The sequence below is a fragment of the Myxocyprinus asiaticus genome, chromosome 39 (assembly GCF_019703515.2).
Source record: "Myxocyprinus asiaticus isolate MX2 ecotype Aquarium Trade chromosome 39, UBuf_Myxa_2, whole genome shotgun sequence".
In the NCBI taxonomy this organism is placed as follows: Eukaryota; Metazoa; Chordata; class Actinopteri; order Cypriniformes; family Catostomidae; genus Myxocyprinus; species Myxocyprinus asiaticus.
In genome coordinates, this window is record NC_059382.1 from 11,021,766 (window position 1) to 11,048,014 (window position 26,249).

The 26,249-nt window shown below is 36.1% G+C and overlaps 2 protein-coding genes across 2 annotated transcripts in view; one reads left to right on the forward strand and one right to left on the reverse strand.

Moving 5' to 3' along the window:
* The first annotated feature begins 72 nt into the window (after window positions 1-72).
* On the forward strand, window positions 73-23,294 carry c4 (complement component 4). The gene is made up of 41 exons (XM_051678452.1): window positions 73-248; window positions 387-579; window positions 667-835; window positions 961-1,031; window positions 1,145-1,230; window positions 1,599-1,681; window positions 1,875-1,962; window positions 2,047-2,152; window positions 2,449-2,575; window positions 2,759-2,874; window positions 3,201-3,380; window positions 3,542-3,739; window positions 3,879-4,067; window positions 4,232-4,375; window positions 7,294-7,423; window positions 7,556-7,627; window positions 7,718-7,918; window positions 8,302-8,419; window positions 8,771-8,841; window positions 8,939-9,078; window positions 9,950-10,153; window positions 10,298-10,349; window positions 10,447-10,530; window positions 11,673-11,876; window positions 12,367-12,442; window positions 12,714-12,870; window positions 13,265-13,369; window positions 13,481-13,649; window positions 15,791-15,978; window positions 16,318-16,473; window positions 16,983-17,042; window positions 17,139-17,229; window positions 20,240-20,420; window positions 20,562-20,649; window positions 21,105-21,179; window positions 21,392-21,494; window positions 21,596-21,685; window positions 21,862-21,954; window positions 22,204-22,287; window positions 22,375-22,519; window positions 22,614-23,294. Exons 1-41 carry the CDS (start codon window positions 190-192, stop codon window positions 22,753-22,755), a joined length of 5,088 nt encoding a protein of 1,695 aa, XP_051534412.1. The 5' UTR covers window positions 73-189; the 3' UTR covers window positions 22,756-23,294.
* Window positions 22,898-26,249, reverse strand: part of LOC127429465 (tripartite motif-containing protein 3-like) — a 44,345-nt gene continuing 40,993 nt past the window's right edge. The window contains exon 14 of the mRNA XM_051678456.1: window positions 22,898-26,107. Within this exon, the coding sequence (XP_051534416.1) occupies window positions 25,955-26,107 (153 nt within the window). The 3' untranslated portion in view covers window positions 22,898-25,954. The remainder of the gene's footprint in view (window positions 26,108-26,249) is intronic.

The window sequence follows — 26,249 nt, forward strand, 5'->3', positions numbered from 1 at the left end:
CCATGTGGATTTTGCCAGTTTTATATTTTTTTTTTTTTTTTTTTTTTTTGTTGTTGTGAGATAAAATTCAGAGGGTCAGTATAAAGTGGGACATAGCCCTCCATAGTACAGTTCTCTCAGTTAGTACTCTTTGTAAGAGATAAGGTTAAAACTGTTCTTAATGAACTAAAGACATATCAAAACAGCAAGATGTTCTGTCCTCTGTTTTTTGTGGTTTTAGTTCTTATAGTGGATGCACAGGAACCTACGTAAGTACTGGAATTATTGACTAGACAGCCATTTAAACGCCCCATAAAACACTTTTTATGTTTGCTAAGTACTTCATCAATGTATTCAGTTTTTCATCCAGTGTCTGTGCTTTTGTGTTTTTTGCATATATACCCCAGATGTCTTATTTTTGCTCCAAATTTAATTCACGTGGGAGTTGAAGAGACTGTGAGTGTTCAGCTTCATCAAGCAACTACAGCAACCAGGATGCAGCTGTACTTTGAAGATCAAATCTCTAAAAAAATCGTCTCAGAAGAGAAATTTTTAACCCTTAATGAGGACAACGACTATCAGGCTATTGTTAAACTTAAGGCAAGTCTGTGCATTGCAGATTATCAAAGCAAAAAGTGTGCTCTATATTCCTCCAAACTCTCACATCATGTTTTCTAATCCATGTAGGTTGACCCTGGCCTGTATGTAAGTGCAAAAATGTCATCTTATGTTCAGCTTGCAGCTAAAAGCAATGTCTTTGGACATGATACCAAAAAGGCTAACATCTTTTTGTCAACAAGAATGGGGTACATTTTCATCCAAACAGACAAGCCGATCTATAATCCAGGAGAAAAAGGTAGGGCTATATTGTCTCTCTGTATATTTGAAAGTTACTTGCTTACACTCATTAAAATATACTTCTACTACATTCCATGTTGCCACTGTAGTTTGGTTTATCTTCAATTTGTGTATGTTTTTCAGTCAAATATAGAATCTTCACACTAAACAACTTCATGCTACCCATTAGTAATGCGATTCATGTTCAAATAACTGTAAGTGTCTGGATATTGTGTATGACAAAATGCAAATTATATTAATATTTATAATATTAGGAATGAGAAGGGGAAAAATTAAATAAATGTCTTTTTTTTTTTTTTTTTTACAGAACTGCAAAGGCTTGATTGTTTACAGCCATATTTTGTTGTCTGAACAAATCCTGGAAAAAAGTATCACTATTCCAGATGTGGAGCTGTAAGTTTAATACACAGTGTTGAACGCATTGATACATATACAATACACATACCCAGTGCCGGTCCTAGCCTTTTGGGGGCCCTAAGCAAAATTTAGTGTGGGGGCCCCCGTTAGTATGTTTGTAACACTACTTATAATGTCTTTGACAGTGTGGGGGCCCCCTGGCGGATCGGGGGCCCTAAGCAACTTGCTTAGTTTGACTTTAGGGAGGATCGGCACTGTATATGCTGTACCATATTTATATGTATTGTATATAGTTTTGTACAATTGACAATTTAAGACAACATTACCATAATTAAAGCATAGAGGACAGCTATGCTACTACTGAATTGTACTTATAAGTTATGTTTTATTTATCAATATTTTAGCGCAGGTCACTGGAAAATCAGTGCGTCATTCTCAATGTACCCTGAGTCTAAAACAATGTTGGAATTTGAGATCAAGGAATATGGTAGGTGCTAAAACAATACAGAGATCTGTAATCAACAGTACTTTATAAAGAGATAATGTGCTTTCAGTTTTTGTGCATAGTAGAAATATTAGAATGATTAGGTTTACTCCAGTATAAATATCCACAGCAACTGAAATCTGAGTTATCAAATCAGTCACCTTAGCCCTCAGAAATGGCTTTTCATTCTTTATAGTTTTGCCCTCATTTGAGGTTAAGATTGAGGCACCACAACCATACCATACTTTGAAGAGTGAGTCCTTTCCATTCAGTATCTCTGCCAGGTATGTATACTATTCTGTCACTTGCTAATACGGGCCACTGTTAGCAGCTCTTCCATGTAACTCATTAGTTCTTTGTGCCTGCAGATATACTTATGGGAAGGGGGTCAATGGCATAGCAAATATTCGATTTGGACTTATTGATGGAAAGGGTAAAAGGACATATCTTCCAGGAATTGAAAAGCAGATGGCAGTAAGTTAATAATTTTAAGTAAAAAAAAAGAAAGAAAAAAAAGTAAAATAAAGAAATAAAGAAAATGTAAAAATAATTATAATAATAATAATAATAAAATGAGCACAAAAAAAATATAATAAAAAATATGGTTAAAAAAAAACCTCTATTATATTTTATATATTATATATTATATTTTAAATAATAAATGTCAGGATGCCAAAAAAAAAAAAGAAAGAAAAGAAAAGAAACAATATAGGCCCACTTGTCAATATGTGATTTGGGTTATGTGATGTGTGTTGTATTCTGTTATATAGGTTGAGGAAGGAACTGCAAAAACAGCTTTAAGGACTGAGGAGTTACAGAACGCATCAGAAAGTAACAGCATAGACCACATAGAGGGATATTATCTTTACATTGCTGTCACAGTATTGGAAAAAGCAAGTGAGTCTTCAAAAGTAGAAGAAAAGTAGCATAACAAGTCTTTTCATACACTGAGTATCACTTGTACACTTATTATTTTGAGTTTCATCTTTTAAATTACTATCACCAGATGTTCATTTTAAACATTAATGAATGCATGATTGTAAATTCTGTCAAAATGACTGTTTGTCTTTTTTAATGCAGGTGGGAATCTGGAGGAAGCAGAGAGTTCTTCTGTAAAGATTGTGACTTCACCTTATGTAATTGATCTGTCGAAGACCAAGCAATATTTCACCCCAGGTGGCATGTTTTCCATTTTGGTATGTATGTGACCTAAAGCATTTCCGAACTCATTTTGGGAGACTGGGGCACTGTAAGAACACACCAGGTGTATCAAGTGATTTGTGTAGCTCAAATGATAGAGAGCATGGCACTATCAATGCCAAGATCACGGGTTTGATTCCCAGGGAACACACAAACTGATTAAATGTATATCTTGTATAAAAGCATCTGCCAAATGCATAAATGTAAAGTGATGAATCATCTGCAACAAGTCTATGACTAGCATTCATTTTTTGTTAGTGACCACACCTGCACACACAAACAAATTAAAGGCATTGTAATTACTTCTTGCGTTTTTCTACAGGCTACCTCTACGTATCCAGATGGCAACAGAGTCCCTCACCTGAAATTTAAAGCTACTGTTACAGTGAATATAGAAGGATCAACAGATAAAATTTTGAATGAAGAAGGCTTTGGGAATAACATGGGAGATGTAGTCATGTCTTTTCAAGTACCTCTGCTGGCCAGGAATTTATTCATAACGGTACAATTTTATCAGAACCGTATATTTCCATCATAAGCTAACTTCCAAAATAAAGGCTGTTTTGGAAGTCCAAATGAAGGGGCCAAAATATATAATTACCTAGTTTTAAATCAGCTTCATGTGTTCCTGTGACTCTGAATTAATTGATTAAACTTCGGCAGGTATTTGCTGAAGGGAGTGACCAGATGGTAATTCGCAGTGATGCAAAGATGACAGTCCAAGCAGTGAAGGATGAAGGAGGCCAATATCTTAGTTTGGAAGTGGAGCATCAGATCTTACAGCCTGGTCAAGACCTAAAAGCCACATTACGGGACATTACACCACCAAATGCAGCAAAACCCACTTTCATTTATTACATGGTAGGAACAGCTTCATTGTACATACATTATATCAATTTACTATTTTAAGATAGTGTTGTATGCTACTTTTGGATGTTGTTTTCAGGTTATCTTTATTGCCTTCCAACATTTTTGTGAAATTTATAAATTTTCTTTACAGATTCTGAGTAAGGGAAGAATCCTGCAGATGAGGAGGGTGCAAAGAACTCAAAACACAACTATCAGTGTACCTTTCACTGTGGATCTGGTTCCTTCTTTTCGCCTTGTCGCTTACTACTTTATAGACGGTCTTCAAAAAATAGTGGCTGACTCTGTTTGGGTTGATGTGAAAGATGTCTGCAAAGGGAAGGTACAGCTGAGTTGAATTATCATCTAGCATTATAATAGCTTTTCTTTTCTTCTAAAATTTCATTGTTGAGCCCATATTAATTTTATTATTTTAGGCTGTTAGAATGTGAAGTTTAGTGTTTTCACTCAAGGCAAAATGAATGTTAATGTCCTTTTGGTGTATAGGTAGAAATTGTACCATTTCCTGATCTAAAACCTGCAAGCCAGTTTGAGGTGATTGTCAAAACAGATCCCAACAGCAAGGTGGCTCTTGCCGCAGTGGACTCAGCAGTTTATATTCTGAACAAAAACAAACTGAGCCCTCAAAAGGTAACACATTTCGCAAAATTTTGCCTTTCTTAAAGACCCCATGAAATCAAAATAGGAGGCTTGTGGCTTTTAGTTAAAAAGACCAGCTTAACCAGCAAGCAATTTCCAGGCTGGCTTAGGCTGGTTTATCATGGTTCGTGCTGGTTTGGTGCTGGTCTAGGTGGACTAGTAAAGCTGGTTGTCTAGCATTGTCTTTCTGATTAAGCTGGTTAACCCTCTGGGGTCGATGGACGAGCCGATGCGTCCTGCTGGATTTTTTCCTCATAACAGCAGAAACAACTTAAAATACTCCATCATTTCTGGGCATACATATAAGTGTAAGACATCATTAGAGACTATAAAGGGTCTACTTTTATTTGTGTACACTCACAATAACAGCAAAACCTTGTGCTTTTGTAAAATAAAGAAAATAAACAGGGTGCGCTTTCAGCCGTCTCTGTCTCCACGAGCATCTTTCTGAAACGCGTCACAAAAATTAACTGAAACTCCGCGAATATTTAACACTCAAACATGAAACAAATGTCTAAAGAAAGCTTAAAATGTCTACTTTTAAATAAAACAATTCAAATTTAAAACAAATATTCTCCTGCAATATAATCTGTATGAAACAAAGCGATGTACAGTTTCTCCTGGCTCAGCTAATTATCCCTAATGTGATCACACCCACCAGCAGAGCATGCTTTTCATACGGTAATGTGCTGAGGCGATCAATACAATGCCCCCAACAATGCCTTAAAAAACATCAAGTTCATTCACTTTTCTACACGTTTGGAAGATGGCACGCTACGCAGGTGAGGAAGCACCTGGAAAGTGACGAAGAGTTCACATTTTCCTCAGTAGAAGAGCGGAAATCCGACGATGAACGTTTGAAGAGCGACTTGATCCAGCCAAGGATACAATTTCGGACGAGTAAGTCATTTAGTTTTACTTACATATTAGTTGACATGCCAGGATTCAGAGTACTGATATTTGAAATATGTCCTAATAGGCAAGTTTTAGTTACATTTAAATGTTGTTTTGGCTAAAGCAGGTATTTAAATTGTATGCTGTATGATATAAATATGATATGTAATATGATATAAAAATAATATGAATGTTTAGATTATATTTTAACTAGTGTTTATGCTGCCTCATTATCATCAATGAAACTTGTGCTTGCAAATATCTGTTTGGGTGTAAATGTGTAAAATGTGCTGTAAATATGCCCATATTAGAAAATCAGCATATTAGAATGATTTCTGAAGGATCATGTGACACTGAAGACTGCAGTAATGATGATGAAAATTCAGCTTTGATCACAGGAATAAATTACATTTTACAATATATTCAAATAGAAAACAGTTATTTTAAATTGTAAAAATATTTCACAATATCACTGTTATTGCTGTATTTTGGATCAAATAAATGCAGCCTTGATGAGCAGAAGAGACTTATTTTAAAAACATTAAAAAATCTTACAGATCTAAAAACTTTTAAACGGTAGTGTAGGTCTAAAGTTTTTAAGTCTTTATGTAAAGAAAATGTATAGTCAGATTACTTCTTTTAACTGAAACTTGATTTTGTGAATAAGCTACAAACAATACATTCAATCATTAAGTCTCCTCACATTCATTCTCTCTCAGGGGAGGGGTCTTTGTCTCCTCAGGTGTGAATCACATCAATATTCATGATCATCCACGCCTCCTCGCATATGGCCTTTCTAACACTAAAAGTGACTTACAAAAGTTAAATGACTATATTGTTTTGTATGAATGAGTGATCAGGATGGATTTCACATCATTTTTGTAGCAAAAACTCTAGGCTACAAGATTCAGTTCTCAAAAGTCTTGTGAACAAATGTTTATATGACCTTATTTCAGTGACTTAAAATTTTAGTTTTTTCAAAAACCACACATAAACATTATTTTCTCAAAAATACAAATGTGTACATACTTGTTGTTCACATATTATTGTAGCCCAGTTTGTGGTGAATACAGTGTTATCAGACTTTAGCCATTAATATGTTTTTAAGCAACTGAAAAAAGCACAAATGTCAAGGCATGTCAAAATGTCTCCAGGGCCCAAAATACCCTCAGACCCCAGAGGATTAAGCTAACGCCTGGAGGAGACCAGTGTCAGAAATCAGCTTTTACATTAAAGGGCAAACTTTGCCCAGTGAATTTGGATTTTCTGGGGCATTTTTACTTTTATGAGCATAAAAACAATTTGTGTCTTATCCATTTATGTCATGTACTTCAATTTAATCAATTTATTAATACATATGATCAAAGAGAATTTATTACCTCTTACACATAAAATTAAATCAATATCAACTCATATTTAATGGGATATGTAACTAGGACTATAATAGAATATTAAGAAAAATATAAAGTGTAAAACAAACAAACAAACATAAGAATTCAGTACAGGGGCATTTTTGCTGCATATTTTGAATTTCGGGGGCATTTTTGTCACTTTCGGTGGCATTTTTGCCTCGAGCCTTCCTTCATTTCTGACCCTGGTGGGGACACCAGCTCAAGCAAGTCATGCAGGACAACCAGAACCAAAAACTCAACATAAGCTGGTGACCGTCAATGCTGGTCTTTCTGCAGGGATGCTAGTATCCTCCTAAAAGATGCTTTTGTCAACTTTTAGGAGTGTACTTGTTTTTCTCTTCACGTAATCCCCACCTACATCTTAATAGAAAAAGCAAGTAGCATGATTTCCGGTTGTAACATAAGATAAAGGCTACTGGCTATTTTAAAAAAGGATGAGCCCTTCAATATGTCTCACCCCAACTTCCTGAATCCTGAAAGAAATATTTCAACAGACGAGAGTAAACTGCAGTCAATACATTTCATGGGGTCTTGAAAGTGCCCTGTACCTTTTCAGTGCAAGTATGACTGCAGATAATGGAAATCATGTGGCCTCACCCACAGATGTTTGAGTACATGAACTCCTATGACCTGGCCTGCTCTATAGGTGGAGGAGAGGACCCCAGTTCTGTTCTGCAGAGAGCTGGGCTTACTTTCATTTGTAACTGTGCTCTGGAAACTCCTATAGTTGGTGGTAAATCCCTGCTGCCATCCTGTTTTGTGCACAGTTCAAAAACCATGCAAGTTTGTTGCAATAAACCATATTTCTTTCAAAGAACTTGATACATTTATGTGATCCATCGTTTTGTTTTTAACTTTTTCTCAGCACATAAGTGTAACACCCCTAGACCTCGCAACAGGAGAGCAACAGACTATATTGCACAATACAATGCACTGGGTAAGTTGCTAAATAACTTTCTGACTAGCTTTGATTATTGCTTTGAATGTTGTTTTTAATGTATGACAATTGATGATACCATATCCACAGTCAGCAGCTTCAAGGACAAGGACAGAAAGTGCTGTTTTGATGGGGTAAGACCAAGCGGAATGCAGATGTCCTGTGATGAACGTTTGAAAAAAGTGCAACAATCCCAGAGCTGTCGTAATGCTTTTAAAAAATGTTGCGAAGCTGCGAATCTGAGGAGGAAGAGAGATAGATTGAATAGGCGGAAAACCAGCCTTGGAAGAGGTACAATTTTCTTGCATAACTTCTCGGAAGGGTTTTCTTGGCTTTTAGCCAGATTGATTGCACAATTCTAAAGTAAATTCAAGCAAGTCAGTGAACAGTTAAGTGTTAGTCTAACTTTATATGGATAATCTATAAATAATTAATTATTAAATTACTTGTTCAGATTTTTGCCTGCTAAGAGTTTAATCTATACTTAATTAAGCCTAGACTCAAGAAGCAGATTGAAGTGCTACTTTATATACAATGGATATAAAAGATAATTTAATATATACTGTAATTATACAATATACTGTATATTACAACAGAGCAATAAATATTATGGAGTCTCTCTCTCTCTCTCTCTCTCTCTCTCTCTCTCTCTCTCTCTCTCTGTCTCTCTGTAGTCACTGACAACATTGTGGAGGAAACTGTGATTAATGTGGATGCTATCTACCTACGTAGTTATTTCCCACAGTCATGGATGTGGACACTCACAGAATCAGATAACTCTGGCGATGTCAGGTAACTTAATCACCATATTGTTTTTTTTTACATTATGGCAATATTTTAATTTTATGACAATGAATTAGATAATAAATATACATTTAGCCATAATAGTAATCTAATAGTGATAGTTAATGGTGATTTTCTACTAAAATAATTTCATGAATGGTGAAAAAATATGCAAAACAGTTCAAGCTTGGTATGGGTACATAACACAATGCAGCGAACATGAGGAAAAAGTAAACTGAATGAAGAACCTATAGGTCAAAACTAGTTGTTAAATACATTTTTTAATAATTATATCTGTGTGAAAATATTTACAACGTTTTCTCATGGAAATATTTTTTTGGTCCTTTATAAACTACGTAGGCATCGTGCAATTGCTCCTGATTCCATAACTACCTGGTTGGTCCACGCTGTGAGCATTTCTGCCACCAAAGGTTGACCATCTCAAATCTGCCTTGATTTTCAGTATTTTGGCCATTGCTTTGTTGTTTAAATGCTGATCACTTTTCACCTGCCATTTATTTTTTCCAGGATTCTGCATTGCAGAGCCAAAGCCCCTAAAGGTCTTCCAGGATTTTTTTGTTTCTGTCAACCTCCCTTACTCTGTTAAGAGAAATGAGCAACTCCAGGTTAAAGCCGTGGTGTACAATTATAAACCAGAGAGTTTGAAGGTAAATTATTAGTCTGTGTGGTCGCTCCCTCACCCAAATTAAGTTTACTTATTTAAGGACCTGGGTAGTTAATATGAAATACTTTTGAGATGTTGACATGACTTGCGGTGTAATATGCGATATTTACAGTAATTTAAAATGATTTTAAACAGCATTTTGCTAATTCTTTTATGGGTCATTAACCCAAGGTGATACAAATTTTATATATAAAAAAAAAAAATCTAGTGTAAAACACACATATCAAGATTGAAGAAATTTTATCTTTGTGTCCAATTTGGTTTCATAAATTTTTAAACACATTTAGCATTTTCTACAAATAATGGATTTAATGACTTTAAAATATGTCATGAAGCAAAAGGTATTTAAATACTTATCTTGCACCTTATACTGTACATGAGGGTGTACACAACATAATTATTAATTTAAAAAAGTTCCAAACATATTTTTCACTAATATCATGATCTTTATTCTCCGCGATCCACACACAACTTACCACACGACCACAAGGAGGTTATCCCATGTGACTCTACCCTCCCTAGCAACCGGACCAATTTCGTTGCTTAGGAGACCTAGCTGAAGTCACTGAGCACACCCTGGATTTGAACTCGTGACTCCAGGGGTGGTAGTCAGTGTCAATACTCGTTGAGCTACCCAGGCCCCCGCATGCAGCTTTTATTGATTAAAAAAAGTTGCGTCAACTTTCCACTTGTTCTCTCAAACCACTAACTATGACATGTACCTGCAAAACATCAATGGTGAATGGCAAAGAGTGACAAACAGTAAAGAAATAGCTTGTATCAGTGTATCATTTAGCAAAAATCTTGTTCCAATTGAAAGGTTGTAATTGTATTATTAATATTGTGTGTATTAGGTGATAGTGATGATGGATAAAGCAGAAGGCTTGTGCACTGCTGGTGGGGATAAGGTGGAGCAAGAGGTCACAGTTCCAGGTAACTCAGCACTGTCCGTATATTTCACCGTGGTGCCGCTTGTTATTGGAAATATCCCCATTACTGTGCTGGCTTACGCCTCATCTACTGCACAGGACAGAGTGCAAAAGGAACTCCGTGTGGAGGTAAAGTGTTTGAAGGGACATTCAGGTTCTGCTGTGCTTCAATGTCGCATACAATACCTGAGATACTGAGGCTCTATAATTGGCTAAAACATCACTACAATGAACTGGAAACTGTCATATCTGTTTGTAATCCTTCTCGTTTAGGGGGAAGGGGAAATTGTGTCTATTGACAAGGAATTCAACATTGATCCAAAAAGTAACAATCCAATATACAATATAATCAATAATTCCATACTTAGGTAAATGATTTCTGCAATAAACGCTTTTGTCTTCTTTTGTTGTCTAATTCTCAGGAAGGAAATTAGAGATTGATATTCCAGCCCCGACTGATGAGGTCCCAGCTGGGCTGGACTCAAGCATCTCTGTGAGTTTTAAAGGTGAGGGCAGACTTAAAAAGTGCAGACACCTAAACAGCGTATGAAAGCAAAAAAACTCTGAACTGCATCCAAGCTATAAAGTGTATTAATTCATATTTAGATACAGGGCACAACGTCAAGTTAAACAAGTGCTGGAGCACTCCATTCAATGCATAAGTATAATGCCTCAAGTCTCTGGTACAGACGCCTTGAGGTCTTGCAAGTTGCAACTTTACCCTTGTGGATCCTCTTCAGCTCTTTCCTTGGCTGCAATGTTCAGCTTGGTCTCAGGGTGTTAGCATAGCCTGTGCTTAAATGGTTAGTTCACCCAAAAATGAGAATTCTCTCATCATTTAGTCACCCTCATGATATACCAGGTGTGTATGACTTTCTTTCTTGAGCAGAACACATCTGAAGAAAAATATCTTTGCTCAGTAGGTCCTTAAAATGCAAGTGGATGTGGATCAGACCTTTGAAGCTCTAAAAATTACAGACAGTCAGCATAAACTTCATCCATACAAATTCAGTGGTTAAATTAATGACTTCCAAAGTGATACGATCACTTTTGGTATGAAAATGTTGATATTTAAGTGCTTTTTACCTAGTATTCGCGTGACATTGTCACGTTGGCATGTTGACGCGAGAACTGTCACATGTGCGGCACACCCGGAAGCAGGGCCATTACATCCATAACTTGCCAATGCAAATTCATCACACGAGAGACCACGTGAACTCAGTCCTCTCGTGAATGCGTATACTGCTGCTGACCAGAAGTGATGATTTATAGTTAAAAAGTACTTTAATATTTATCTTTTTTCGCAGCAGAAGTGAATGTATCACTTTAGAAAACATTAATTTAACTGCTGGAGTCGTATGGATGATGTTTATGCTGACTGTCTGTGAGTTTTGGAGCTTCAAATGTCTGATCATCATCCACTTGCATTTTAAGGACCTACTGAGCTGAGATATTTTTCCTATTTTTTTTTTTTTCAAATGTGTTCTGCTGAAGAAAGAAACTCATACACACCTGGGATGGCATGTGGGTGAGTAAATTATGAGAGGACTTTCAATTTTGGGTGAACTATCCCTTTAAGAATTTCATTTTAGTGGCGCCTGAACCACTGAGCGGTTTACAGCAGATAATAAATCTGTTATTTTTCCAGGTGGGGTGATGGGTGAGTCGGTAGAAAACTGTCTAAACCTGGAGGGTGTTGACAGACTCATTCAGCTGCCCACGGGCTGTGCAGAACAGACTATGGTGAAGATGTCTCCTGCTATTCATGCCATTAGGTACCTTGATGCCACCAACCAATGGATTTCACTGAAAGCTGAACGTAGAGATGAGGCCCATTCCATGATCCAAACTGGTGGGTATGCTCATTAGGAATTTATCCATGAAAGAGGGATGTGTCAAATGATAAATGTATTTATTGTAAGTTACTTTTATTTTTATGTTAGGGAACAATTAGTGAAATGACAGATACATTGATAACAGTAGTCTAGACTCTAATAGTCAGTTGATTAAAAGGTACTTTTGTACTTAAGCTTTACTTCTACTATAAGAATAAACTGTATTTAATTCCCCTGATATTCTAGATATTCTGTGAGCAGTGAAAAGCTGGGTGTTCACAGACCCATTTTCTACCAGTCATTTCAAAACACAAGTAGATAAGCCAAAAGTGTAACATGATCAAGCCTTCAAAGAGAGAAGGAAAAGAGCTAGTGGGCCCACAATATTCAAAATGTTCTTAGTATACACATATCTGACAAATGTTAGGATGTTGAAACATACTGCAACATTGCATATTTTTCAGCTACATACATCTTAGTTTCAAATGTTTTGGTTTTTTTTACCAGGTTACAACAAAGTCCTCACATACAAGAAAGAGGATGGCTCTTATGGAGCATTTCTGAGGACTCCCAGCAGTATTTGGTAAGTTTCTGTTCCTGTAGTTCAGCTGGTAGAGCATGGCACTAGCAATGCCAAGATCATGGGTTCGATCCCTAGTGGACGCATGCTGTTAATATCTATACCTTGAATGTACTGTAAGTCGCTTTGGATATAAGCATCTGTCAAATGCAAGTATACGTTTCATTTTTGTGTATTTATAACAAGAAGCAACCCACAAATAATTATAATTAAAAATCTATTTTAAATAAATTAATGCAAAGTGTTTGGTCGACCTCCATCCAAATTTTCCTAGGCTTACTGCATTTATCGCCAAGGAGCTGACAGAGTCTCGGAACATTATTGATGTGAGAGACTCTTACATTCAGGAAGCCATGTCTTATCTGATCTCCAAACAGAAGAGCAATGGTGCATGGGATGATCCCAATGCCCTCTATGACAGACGAATGAAGGTACAGCTAAAGGGATTAAAGGGATAGTTCACCCCAAAATAAAAAAAAATTCTGTCACCATTTACTCACCCTTATGTTGTTTCACACCCATATGACTTACTTTCCTCTGTGGAATACAAGAGGAGAGAATGTAAGGTAGAATGTTAGCCTCAGACCTCATTCACTTTTAGTGTTCCATATTTACGCACATTGAAAATGAATGGGGAGTGAGGCCAAAATTCATGCCCGACATCTCTTTTTGTGTTCCACAGAAGAAAGAAAGTCATATAGGTTTTATTACAGTAGAGTAAATGGTGACAGAATTTCCATTTTGGGTGAACTATTATTATTATTTTAATGTACCTTAAGTATGGTTAGTAATTGGTAACATTGATTGAAAAATTGTCATCCTTAGGGAGGAGTTGGACTGGCGGAAGATGATGTGCCCTTAACTGCCTTTATCCTTATATCAATGAATCATGCTTTGAATGTGTATGAGCTGGGAACAGATACAGAACTGGTAATGATTGAACTCAAGGAACAGAATATTTCATCTATTTAGTTCATGGACTGTATAGACAGACCAGTACTAATGTATTGTTAATATGTATTCTATTCTATTCTATTCTAGAGAATGGCAATGGAAAAAGCAAGGTCATATCTAGAGGGGAAGGTGGATGCCTTGCAGAGTCCCTATTCGAGTGCCATCACAGCATACGCCTTGTCCTTGCATAAACCTTTAACTGATGGAGCCCGACGAGCCCAGCAAAAGCTTAAAGGGAATGCTAATTGTGACAGCAGTTAGTATTGAAGTTTATATACAGTATCTAAACTCACATCATAAATTTCACTTTCACATTTTCATTTGAGCTAAACATGACCCATTAACGCCTTTTAAAACTAAGAAATCTGTTGTGGCAGCAAAGGGAGGACCAACTCCTTATTAATGCCAATGGATTTCAAATTAGAATAGGTGTTTGTGTGTCCACACTGTGTGGCGATGTAGTGCAGAATTAGACAGGTCTCTTCGGTATGTGAGAAAAAGAAAAAAAAAAAGTGTGGTCACAAATAATTGCTTTAAGGAATATTCCAGCATCAAAACAAGTGTGGCATGAACTTGATTACCACAAAAAAATAATTTCGACTTGTCCCTCCTTTTCTTTGAGAAAAAAAAAAAAAAAAGCAAAAATCAAGGTTCCAGCGAGACACTTACAATGCAGGTGAATGGGACCAATTTTTAGAGGCTTTTAAGGCCAAAATGTGAAGCTTATAATTTTATAAAAGCACTTACATTAGTTATTCTGTTAAAGTTTGTGTATTATTTGAGCTGTAAAATCACCTTTTTAGGGTATAAGTGTTTACAGCGTTGCGTCATTATGGTAACAAAATTTTAAAATTGGATGTAATTTTACCCAGAAAAGGTTAGTAAGTGATTTTATCACTCTAAAATCATGTTAACATGCATATTGTTTACATCTTATGGCTATACTCTTAAAACAGTGAGTATATTAACATTTATGGTTTGGCCCCATTTACTTCTATTGTAAGTGTAACGTATTGGGAAGGAAGTCATGAGAGCTGGATCTAGGTGCAGCAAAATAGTATAATATTAAATAGCATAATATATAAAATAGTAACAAGGTAAACACAGGAACAAAAGAAACATCCACGATGGGGAAAAACTTAAGAACAGAGGAAACAACTATGACAGGAATGGGTCAATGAACAGGAGATCAGAACATATAACTACTGATAAGGAATGAGCAAACAACAGGGCATTAAATACACAAAGACTAATGAGTTAATAAAATACAGGTGAGGACAATCAAGGACAGCTGGCAGTGATGAGGGCAGGGAATTATGGGAAATGTAGTCCGGGAGGAACAGATGACAGGGGAGAAACACAAGGCAAACAACAGTGAATCATGACAGTAATTTCTCTCATCATTTACTCATCCTCATACCATCCCAGGTGTGTATGACTTTCTTTCTTCACCAGAACACATTTGAAGATAAATAAAAAAAAAATATCTCAGTTCAGTAGGTCTTTAAAATGCAAGTGGATGGTGATCCAACTTCCAGAAATCACAGACAGTCAGCATAAATGTCATCCATACGACTCCAGCGGTTAAACTGGTGTCTTCTAAAGCAATACGATCACTTTTGGTGTGAAAAATATCAGTATTTAAGTACTTTTTAACTATAAACTCTTGCTTTCGGTCAGCAGCAGTATGCGCATTTACGAGAGCGCTAAGTTCATGCGGTCTTTCGTGTGACGAATTCGCATTGGCATGTTACGGACGTAATTTCCCGTTCTTCTCTCGGTTGAGACATCCAGGATAAGCACACAAACACATCACTGTGAGTAAAAAAACAGATACAAAAATAGATCTAAACCAAAACCAACAAAGCTTCTGTACAGCATTCCTCCTACTCAGTTGTAAACAGCGGCGCTCTTTCAGGTGTGTTGCACGTGCGTCAGCTCTCGCGTGAACATGCCAATGCGATTACATCACACGTGTATACTGCTGCTGACCGGAAGCAATGCTTTATAGTTAAAAATTACTTAAATATTGATCTTTTTTCACACCAAAAGCGATCGTATTGCTTTAGAAGACATTAATTTAACAGCTGGAGTCGTATGGATGACGTTTATGCTGACTGTCTGTGATTTTTGGAGCTTCAATAATGGGATCACCATACACTTGCATTTTAAGGAACTACTGAGCTAAGATATTTTTCTATTTTTCTTCAAATGTGTTCTGCTGAAAAAGAAAGTCATACACACCTGGGATATTATGACAGTGAGTAGATGAAGAGAGAATTTCTTGGGTGAACTAACCCTTTAACTACTATTAAAGTATTACATTTAGTATTAAACCCAGAATATAGTATCTTTAGGTACATTGTTTTCTAATTCTAATTATTCTAATCTATGTAGAAACATGTTTCTGGAACGCCAAGGTTGGCAGAGGCAAATCAGAAGATAAAGCGGATGCTGCCTCTGTGGAGGCCACAGCATATGGTCTTCTGAATGCAATGTCTGTTGATGACAAGCAGATGGCTAAACTCATCTCAAACTGGCTAACAGAACAGCGCAAGTACGGTGGTGGTTTCCAGTCCACACAGGTGGGTGTACCATTCTAGAGGATCAGATGACTCCCTGTTGGAAAAAAAAATGAGGCTTGGACCAGTTTGGAATAACTCAAATTACAAGAATATGGTTTTAAATTGACCAGACTAAACCATTATTGAAGTGTCCAAAACATACCTTAAACTGGAAAACAGCAACATGGTGTTACTGTTCATTTAAACTGGTCCCTAATTAAAACATCTTAGCTGGTTTTTCAGCAGGGTTTCACAAGCCATTAGCCAAATGCAAGAGCAAAGACTAAATGGCTTATTATTTGAGTCTTAATTAATCTTAATAACTTTTAAGTACCTAATTGGTTTCTCAACATGTTTTAGGACACAGTTGTAGCCCTTGAGGCGCTGGCGAAATACAGCATACAGAACAACGATGTGGAAGACCTGAACCTAAGGGTGGAAATGTGCCTTGAAGATGGCAGAAAACAAAATGTTTTTCTGACCAAACAAAATGCTCTCACCCAAGCAGCTGTTGTGGTAAGAAACATTAATACAAAAATTAAAAAAAAAAGACTTAAAAGAATTAATTTTATGACTCTAATTTATGGTCTAACTGCTAACCACTGTGAAGGGTCATGGTAGTAACAACACTTTCAGTTCAGTTCACCAAGGCTAAGTAAAGCATTACATCAGTGAAAACATGCACACTGTTAAAAAATGCCTGTTTACATCACTTAGTCTATATTAATTTGTATTTACTTAGCATCTCTAGTAGTGTTGGCCAGATGCTCACATGGTGAATGATCATGTTGAAATATTTCTATGCCTTTATCTTTTTATTGAAAGGCAAATCCTGCTATATTAGCAAATGTACATTTGTTTACATTAATTACTGAAATAAGTATAAATGTAATTTATTTACTGCATTCTGATTACTGAAATTTCAGTTTCTCCTGCCCCAAAAAAGTTAAATGTTTGATAAAAGTATGTGCCATAACAAAGACATGGTTTGATCTGATTATATGTTGTAAATTTTGTTTACCCAGGTCAGAAATGTGGGTACAATTACACTGAATGTTGAGGGAACAGGACATGGAACATTATCAGTAGGATTTTTCCACACTTAATATTTTCATTGACTTATGCAAAAACAATTGTTGATCTATAATGTTTCAGTTGGTTTGGTCTTGTGCTTGTTATAGATTGTGCAGACATACAGATCTATGGAGAAGGATGAATCACACTGTGATCTTTTTCATCTTAGTGTTACAGTGAAAGGACAACTGGAATACAGTACGTAATATATCATGGGATGACTGCAGTGAATGACATTGTGTAACTCAAATAGCAGCATCAGAGGACAGGCAAGGTCAAATTCAGAAATAAGTAGCAAAATGAAACGATAAACATTACAAACACTAGTGTGCGTCATTGTCACATGATCTTGCTATGTTGCATATGAAGTCCAGTTATCTAGGTAACAATACAAAATAACTGTTTATTTCCAAGATTGTGTCATACTGTAAATGTCTTAACTTTTGGCAGTCGTGCCAAATAATGAGTCAAAAAAAGAGATATAATGCAACTGATCAAACTTAAGGTTCATTCATCACACTGGAAATGTTTTTGCATGCTGTATAAATTTGCATATTATGCACAGTAGGCAATACATATTGTATACTGCATGAATATTATAAGCAATATCGTAGTACTGTATGCGATTCCGATCATGGTGATGTGATTCACATTTGTTGCTACGAATGGTTAAAGGGATAGTTCACCCAAAAATTCAAATTCTCTCATTATTTACTCAACCTCATGATATCCCAGGAGTGTATGACTTTCTTCACTAGAACACATTTGAAGAAAAAAATGTCTCAACTCAGTAGTTCCTTAAAATGCATTTGAATGGTGATTTCTCTTTTAAATCTCCAAAAATCACAGACAGTCAGCATAAACACCAGCTGTTAAATTGATGTCTTCTAAAGCGACATGATCGCTTTTGGAGATTAATATTTCAGAACTTTTTTTAACTCTAAATCATGCTTCCATTCAGTAGCGGTATGCGCGTGACATAATCGCATTGGCACTTGAGACAAGTGAGAACTGACGCACATGCGTCACAGCCGAAAGAGCAGCGCTGTTTACAAGTGAGAAGAAGGAACGCTTTACAGTAGCTTGGTTGTTTTGGTTTAGATCTGTATTTACACTGGCAGCCAAAAGTTTGGAATAATGTACAGATTTTGCTGTTTCGGAAGGAAATTGGTACTTTAATTCACCAAAGTGATATTCAACTGATCACAAAGTATAGTCAGGACATTACTGATGTAAAAAAACAGCACCATCACTTTTTGAAAAAAAATATTTTTGATCAAATCTAGACAGGCCCCATTTCCAGCAGCTATCACTCCAACACCTTATCCTTGAGTGATCATGCTAAATTGCTAATTTGGTACTATAAAATATCTTGCCATTATATCAAACACTGCTGAAAGCTATTTGGTTCATTAAATGAAGCTTACATTGTCTTTGTGTTTGTTTTTGAGTTGCCATAGTATGCAATAGACTGGCATGTCTTAAGTAAAATTTAGGTAAAAAATGCAGCTTCATTGAATTCTACCTGCTCAACACCAGTTTCATGTACAACAGTAAAGAGAAGACTCAGGTGTGTAGGCCTTATGGGAAGAATTGCAAAGAAAAAGCCACTTTTGAAACAGGAAAATAAAAAGAAAAGGTTAGACTGGGCAAAGAAACGCAGCCATTGGACAACAGATAATTGAAAAAGAGTGTTATGGATCTTAACCCCATTGAGCTTTTGTGTGATCAGCTAGACTGTAAGGTGAGTGAGAAGTGCCCGACAAGACAGCCACATCTATGGCAAGTGCTACAGGAAGCGTGGGGTGAAATGTCACCAGAGTATCTGGACAAACTGACAGCTAGAATGCCAAGGATCTAAGAAATGCCAAGAAAGCTGTCATAGCTACATGTGGAAGATTTTTTTGATGAGAACTCTTTGAACTAGTTTAAGAAGTTCTGAACATTTTTTTCAAATTGTAATAGTAATTTGTCACGCTATTAATGTCCTGACTATACATTGTGATCAGCTGAATGCCACTTTGGTGAAAAAAGTACCAAATTCTTTCCATAAGAGCAAAATCTGTACATTATTCCAAACTTTTGGCCACCAGTGTATCTGTTTCTTTACTCACAATGGTGCATTTCTGTGCTTATCCTGGATGTATCAGCCGAGTGGAGAACATGAGATTACATCTGTATCATGGCAACGCAAATACGTCACACGAGAGTCCGCTTGGACTCCATCCTCTCGTGAAGCTTACCAAAAGCGTTGGATTATAGTTAAAAAGTACTTGGATATGATATTTTTCACACCAAAAGTGATCGTATCACTTTAGAAGACATTAATTTAACCGCTGGAGTCATATCAATGACGTTTATGCTGACTGTCTGTGATTTTTGGAGCTTCAAAAGAGAAATCTCCATTCACTTGCATTTTAAGGACATACTGAGCTAAGATATTTTTCTGTTTTTCTTCAAATGTGTTCTGGTGAAGAAAGAAAGTCATACACACCTGGGATATCATGAGGGTGAGTAAATAATGAGAGAATTTTTATTTTTGGGTGAACTATCCCTTTAAGGGTACGAATGAGATTTACCATCTAGACACCACTTCAGAACATAAGCTGAGTTTGTAATTGCATACTACCATTTTATTTCTATTTTTGCCATATTTTTGTTGTGTCTAGATGGTAGACCTCATTCATGTCTACATGACCACTTGCTTAATTTAAACAGCCAACTAGGATATCAGAAACTGTTGAGTTTTATAGGTCTAGTATTTGGTGAGGGTGACCTCTGGTGGTGAGGAGGAGATTGTCACACGCATTGGTTAATGATTCGATAATTAAGTTAAAACCAAGTTCATTGATAGTTTTTTGAAGGTTCTGAGACATGGTAAGACTTAAATTGTTAGTTCACCCAAAAATTCAAATTCTCTCAATTTACTCACCCTCATGCCATCCCAGATGTGTATGACTTTCTTTCTTCAACAGAACACAAGCAAAATATTTCAGCTCTGAAAGTCCACAAAATGCAAGTGAATGGGTGCCAAATGTTTGAAGCTCCAAAAGCTCCACATGCATTTTTTGGACCTACAGAGCTGAAATATTCTTCCAAAAATCTTCGCTTGCGTTCTGCTGAAGAAAGAAAGTCATACACATCTGTGAAGGCATGAGGAGTAAATTTTGTGTGAACTATCCCTTTAAGTCAGTATGCTCTTTTGTAGGACTTCAGAATAATGAAGAAAGCTTTGATGATTATTACAATTATGAGACTGATGAGGACCTGCATAGAAGAGATGAGCCCATGAGCAGCATGGAATGGTTTGATCTTCGCAGTCGCAGAAGAAGACAAGCCTCGGAAGAGCCAAAGAAAGAGAGTTCACTCATATACACAGTGTGTGTGGGGTGAGTGCAGAAATATATATATATATATATATATATATATATATATATATATATATATATATATATATATATATATATAATTTTTTTTTTCTTTCTACAACTAGACTGTTTAGCTGAATTAGATTTTCTCCTCTTTCACAGGTTGAAAAAGAACAGCTCTGTTGGCATGGTTGTGGTGGATATCTCACTCCTAAGTGGACTGATTCCAAACACAAAGGATTTGGAACATGTACATATGCATTTGCATTTTCAATATTCTCCACTTAGAAAAATTACCAAAAGTAGCCTACCATGGTATTGTCATTTTTTGAGCTTAGCACAATGATAATACCTAAATGTTTTAGACATGTATCATAGTTTATTTGTTGTTGTTTTTATTTCTAAAATGTGCTGTAGTAATAACATGGTATTCTTTGAAGTACCTTGGAATACTATGTCAGTACCATAGTACATAAATTTGGTATTATGACCACGATTAATATCAAAGCACCCATGATACTGCCACATTACTTTTTCGTAAGGGGAATTTCCTGGCTCTTTTGGAAAAAAATAAAAAAATACAAATCATATAGACATAAGTTATATAAAAGTGACATTATATATATTAATTGATAATATACTGTGTGTGTGTGTGTATGCAAACAAACCCTGCTATTTATTTATTTATTTATTTATTTTTTACAGAATGCGAAGGGCACAGAGAAGTACATTGATCATTATGATGTCCACCATAATAAAGTCTTTCTTTATTTTGCAAAGGTAATGAAAGCTTTACTATTCTTTTTTTATCTCAGTATGTTTCCCAACTGCTATTCTGCTAAAATCAAACCTGAATGTTACAGTGTAAATACTATGTACAAGATGCTAGAGCTGGTCTAGTTCTTAGATGAAACTTTAAATTTACCATTATGTTCAGCAAATTATTGGGCAAAAAGACACCTGTGAGTTGATGTTAAGATCCATGTCAACAGATCACAGAAAAAGAGGAGTGTCTTCAGTTTGGTGCTGACCAGATTGTTCCCATGGGCCTCGTCCAACCAGCTGCTGCTGTCATCTATGACTATTACAGTCCAGGTCATCAAACGCTATTAAAAAAACCTGCATTATTTTATTGATTTGAACACTTTTGAACTCTAAAAACAAACTATCATAATGCTATCAAATGTGTTACACAGAGAGAAGATGTGGCATATTCTATACAGCCCCTCAGAAAAGCCCAATGATTTCCAAATTATGCAATGGGGATGTGTGTACATGTGCAGAAGGTGAAAACAATTTTTGTGATATATTTTTACTAAATAAGTTGGTATGCTGTATTGATCCCCAAAGAAACATGTTGACTAATGCCATGGTCTGCATATACAGTTGATACATAAATCAAAAGTATATGAATTGGGAACAAACCTCCTAATATGTGTGTTTGATATTTTATGCTTTTTAGGTGGCTGTCCAAAGTTGAGAGTCACCTTCAGCAAGAATATGAAAGAAAACACCCGCAGTCTTTTTGCATGCTTCTCTCCTGTTGTTGATTATGGTGAGAAACCCAAGCTAGATAATGTTCAAAGTATGTTGCTTAGTCTAAAAGCAATATTCACACAAAAATTTAAATTCTGTCTTTATTTACTGACTCGTTTAGTTTCAAACCCATATGCAGTTATTCTTTGATGATAATTTTTGAAAAATCTTAACACTGCACAAAAAGTCATATGAGTTTGTGTGAATAATAATAAAAAATTGGGGGGACTGATCATTTCCTTTAACTATACATTTCTGTTTCCTACAGTTTATGTGATGAGAATTGTTAACTTGAGCACCGATGGCGTCTTTAAGTACTACACCACATTAATCACTGAAGTTCTTCAGGCTGGTAATTTTAAACTCTTTAAATAAAATGTTATAGCATTAAACTAAAACTTGCATGGATGAATACATCAACACCGCTGTTCCTGTAAAGGGAAGGACTTCGGGATCCGGAAAGATGCCACACGCCAGATGATACTGCACTTGGCTTGTGATGAATTTGAGCTGCGAAATGAAGCGAGTTATCTGTTCATGGGGCAGGATGATGCTATCTCTGTTCTGAATAACCCTGGACAACAGTAAGGCTTGAAATCTGAAAACCAATTCAAAAGTGCTCAAACTGCTTTGACATGTTTGATTATTTTTAACAATTTCTTTCTCATGTTTCTCAAGGTTCAGGTATTTGTTGAACAACGACATGTGGATTGAGGAGATACCAGATGAGAGAAAATGCAGGGCAACCTTAAGTCGCTCTGCGTGCAATCTTCTTCATGAATTCATCCAACAATACCCATTAAGACGCTGCAATATTTAGAAAAAACACTTATGAAAATGAAAAAATAGCCAGGTAAAACATCAGTATTTGGCTTGGTAAATCATGGGCTTTTATTTCTAGTGCATACGGATATATATAAAGAGACTGTTACAGTTGGATACTTTGAACACAAGAGTCTGAAGCATTTTAATTCTGATTTTAATATGGAAGGCTTTGAATACTGGCAATACAGTAGAATCACTTTATCCTTCATTCTTTTATATAGAGGAAAGTCAAATGGGAAGAACTTCATTACAATAATCCCAAATATTATGTCTCTTTGACATGCCTTAACCTTCAGCTTTTCAATATCACTGGTCGCCCACAACTGGATATTCACTGTGAGTGTAATTTTAGAGATGCTACAGTACATGTCTGAGAAATATTTGGGAGAGCATTATTGCAATTCAAATACTAAGTTTAAAATGCTTAACATATCCTTTTGTGGTTACACTGTACAGTTTTATTATAGAATACTGTATTTAGTGGCTTTAACAAGTGCACACTTGTCAACTCCAAATAAACAAAGTACAAATGTTCGCAAGATTTTTCTTTTTTGTATTCTAGTAGTGTAACATTTGGGCCAGAATTTTCAAACTGTGATCTCTCACTGTTTTTTTTCTTTTCTTTTCTCCATAAAAAAACAAAAAAACAGTAGTAAATGCTTCAGTAATATGGCAAACAATGGATAGTACCCTGCAATTTTCATGACCTTTTTAGAATTTGGCAACTTAAAATGCAGCAGAAGCCGTTTCCAATGGGCACGTTCAGACCGAACGCATTCTTGCATTAAAAAACTAGACGTAACGAATGGAACAGAATGCAGGTGTCTCGAAATGCATCTCGAAGATCTTTTAAATTGATACAGTGTTGTAAAAATGCGTGAGATCAAACCAAAGACCTCCAGAAAAACTATTAAAAACAATAAAAAAAACAAAACAAAAAACAGCGCAAAGACTTCAAAAGAATGGGGCAAAAAATTTCAGTGTGAACGACACCTTATACTTCATATTCCCTCATAGTTTTCAGCATATTGATATTACAAACTCATATTCTCTTTGATGACATGTGAATGTCTTGTGCATGAAATATCTCTTGTACTTCACAACAAATTATCTCTGAACATGTCAGCATTCCTTGTGACAAACACTGAAGGCATTGATTTGCAGATAAACAAAACACTTAAACTTAGAAAAATAACTTACAAGATTCTGTACAAAATAAATTAACTTTCATTTTTACCTTTTTATATGAAGCATATGAATTGTGCTGTTGTGGTAAGTGATATGTAGAAGCCTTTGAAAGCAGAGGCACAATGAACCTACCAGAAGCTCTACTAAGGCAATAAAGCACACTGACAGCTGAGTCACTTTAATATTGAGCTTTAGCGCACTAAAAAAAGTGGATTTCTGAAACCATATTACAGCAAACCAATGGTGATCAAATTTACAACATATGATACAAATGCATACACATATACAACTAGTACAAATAGTTCCACAGGTCATTCTAAAGCAGCTGCATTAACGAGTTGACCAGAAAACATTTATTGACTGCCATTTTGTTCCCTGCGATTTAAATACTTGTTTAATGTGACCAAGCAACTTGATGTTTTGGATAAGTACAGTACAAAATCATTTGCATTTTAAAAATGTATGGATAGCTGCCTTCTTTGGATGCCTACACACTAGAGACAGCTCAGACAGAGCATTTGATGGTCATATCTAGAAGGTAGAAGGCCTCGATCTGTGGAAATCTTGTGAGTGTCACATTTGCTGCTACTAGGGTTAAGAAGGATAATGTTAAGTGTATGGGTAGGGTTAGGTTTACACGTAGGTTGTGGTTAGGGTTAGAGTTAAAGGGATAGTTCACCCAAAAATGAAAATTCTTTCATTATTTTCTCACCCTTATTATATCCCAGGTGTGTATGATTTTATCCATATGACACCAGCTGCTAATGTCTTCTAAAGTGAGATGATATCTTTTGGTGCAAGAGAGATAAATATTTATGTACTTTTTAAACTCTAAATCATGCTTTCGGTCGGCAGCCGTACACACGTGTGACGTAATCACATTGGCATTGACTTGTGCGTCACAGCCGGAAGAGCAGCTCTGTTTACTAGTGAGGAGGAACGCTGTTGGTTTTGGTTTAGATCTGTTATTATCTGTTTCTTTACTCACAATGGTGTGTTTGTGTGCTTATGTCTGAAACCGAGTTGAGAATGTAAAATTACCTTGGTATCCATTGCAACGTGAACATGTCACATGAGAGACTGCTTGGACTCCACCCTCTCGTGAAACATTTGATTATAGTTAAAAGTTACTTAAATATTGAGTTTTTTTGCACCAAAAGTGATTGTATCACATTAGAAGACATTAATTTAACTGCTGGAGTCGTATCAATGACGTTTATGCTGACGGTCTGTGATTTCTGGAGCTTCAAAAGAGAATCTCCATTCACTTGCATTTTAAGGACCTACTGAGCTGAGATATTTTTCTATTTTTCTTCAAATATGTTCTGCTGAAGAAAGAAAGTTATAAACACCTGGGATTTCATGAGGGTGAGTAAATAATGAGAGAATTTTCATTTTAGGGTGAACTATCCCTTTAAGGACAATAAGGTTGGGTTTCCAGGTACGATTAAATGCATTTACACACAAATTTTTTATTTTCATGTTTCATGAATAAGGCCCACTGTGTAAATGTTGCATGCAAATCTTGAGACTTCGCAGATCAAGAGTTCCATTCTTGACTCTGCGTTTGATGGAAAGGAATGAGTAAGCTCCAGTTTGAGAGTTAGGTTTAGTGCTGCAGCAAAAGTTGTAGTAACGAAGCAACTCTTTTTTGGCGCACCATCCCCATTGAGTACAATGGATTTGTAGTGTTCTGACAGCATAAACTCTAGTGTGTAGGCGCCCTTGGTAACTGTTGTATGCTCTATGACCATGTTATTATTTGACTTTGTTCAATATACATTCAGTTTAGCAATTAACTATTAACAAATCAATTTGAATTGATTGAATATGATGCAACATTCACTAAGCCCTGGGTTCATTCACATCAGGTAAAGCAGTCAAATTACTGTAATTATTTCCTGGAGATTCATCTGCAGAGACCTGTGCAAAGGAAAACATGAAATGCAAAAGAAGACTTTTGGACCTTATTCGCTAAACCTTCCATGGTCACTACAGGTGAGTCCTTACTGCAGGTACCGGTACATTTTGAAACAGTGGTTTCCAGAGTCTGCCACAGCCACGTGGCCATCAGAAGTGAGAGCGAGATCCTGTGGACCGTACAGGGGATCTGCCATTGTGTTTATGTAGGACAGAAAGGAGCCAGAACTGTCAAACACCTTAAAGAAAAAACATTGGTTTTAAATCGAGACTTTCAGAGGTGCAAGTAACTTTACCAATTAAACCTTCGCTAAGTGCCGCCTTCCCTCAGTTACGATTGCTCGCTCTGACAAGCACTGCGGATATCCCCATAGAAGCAAT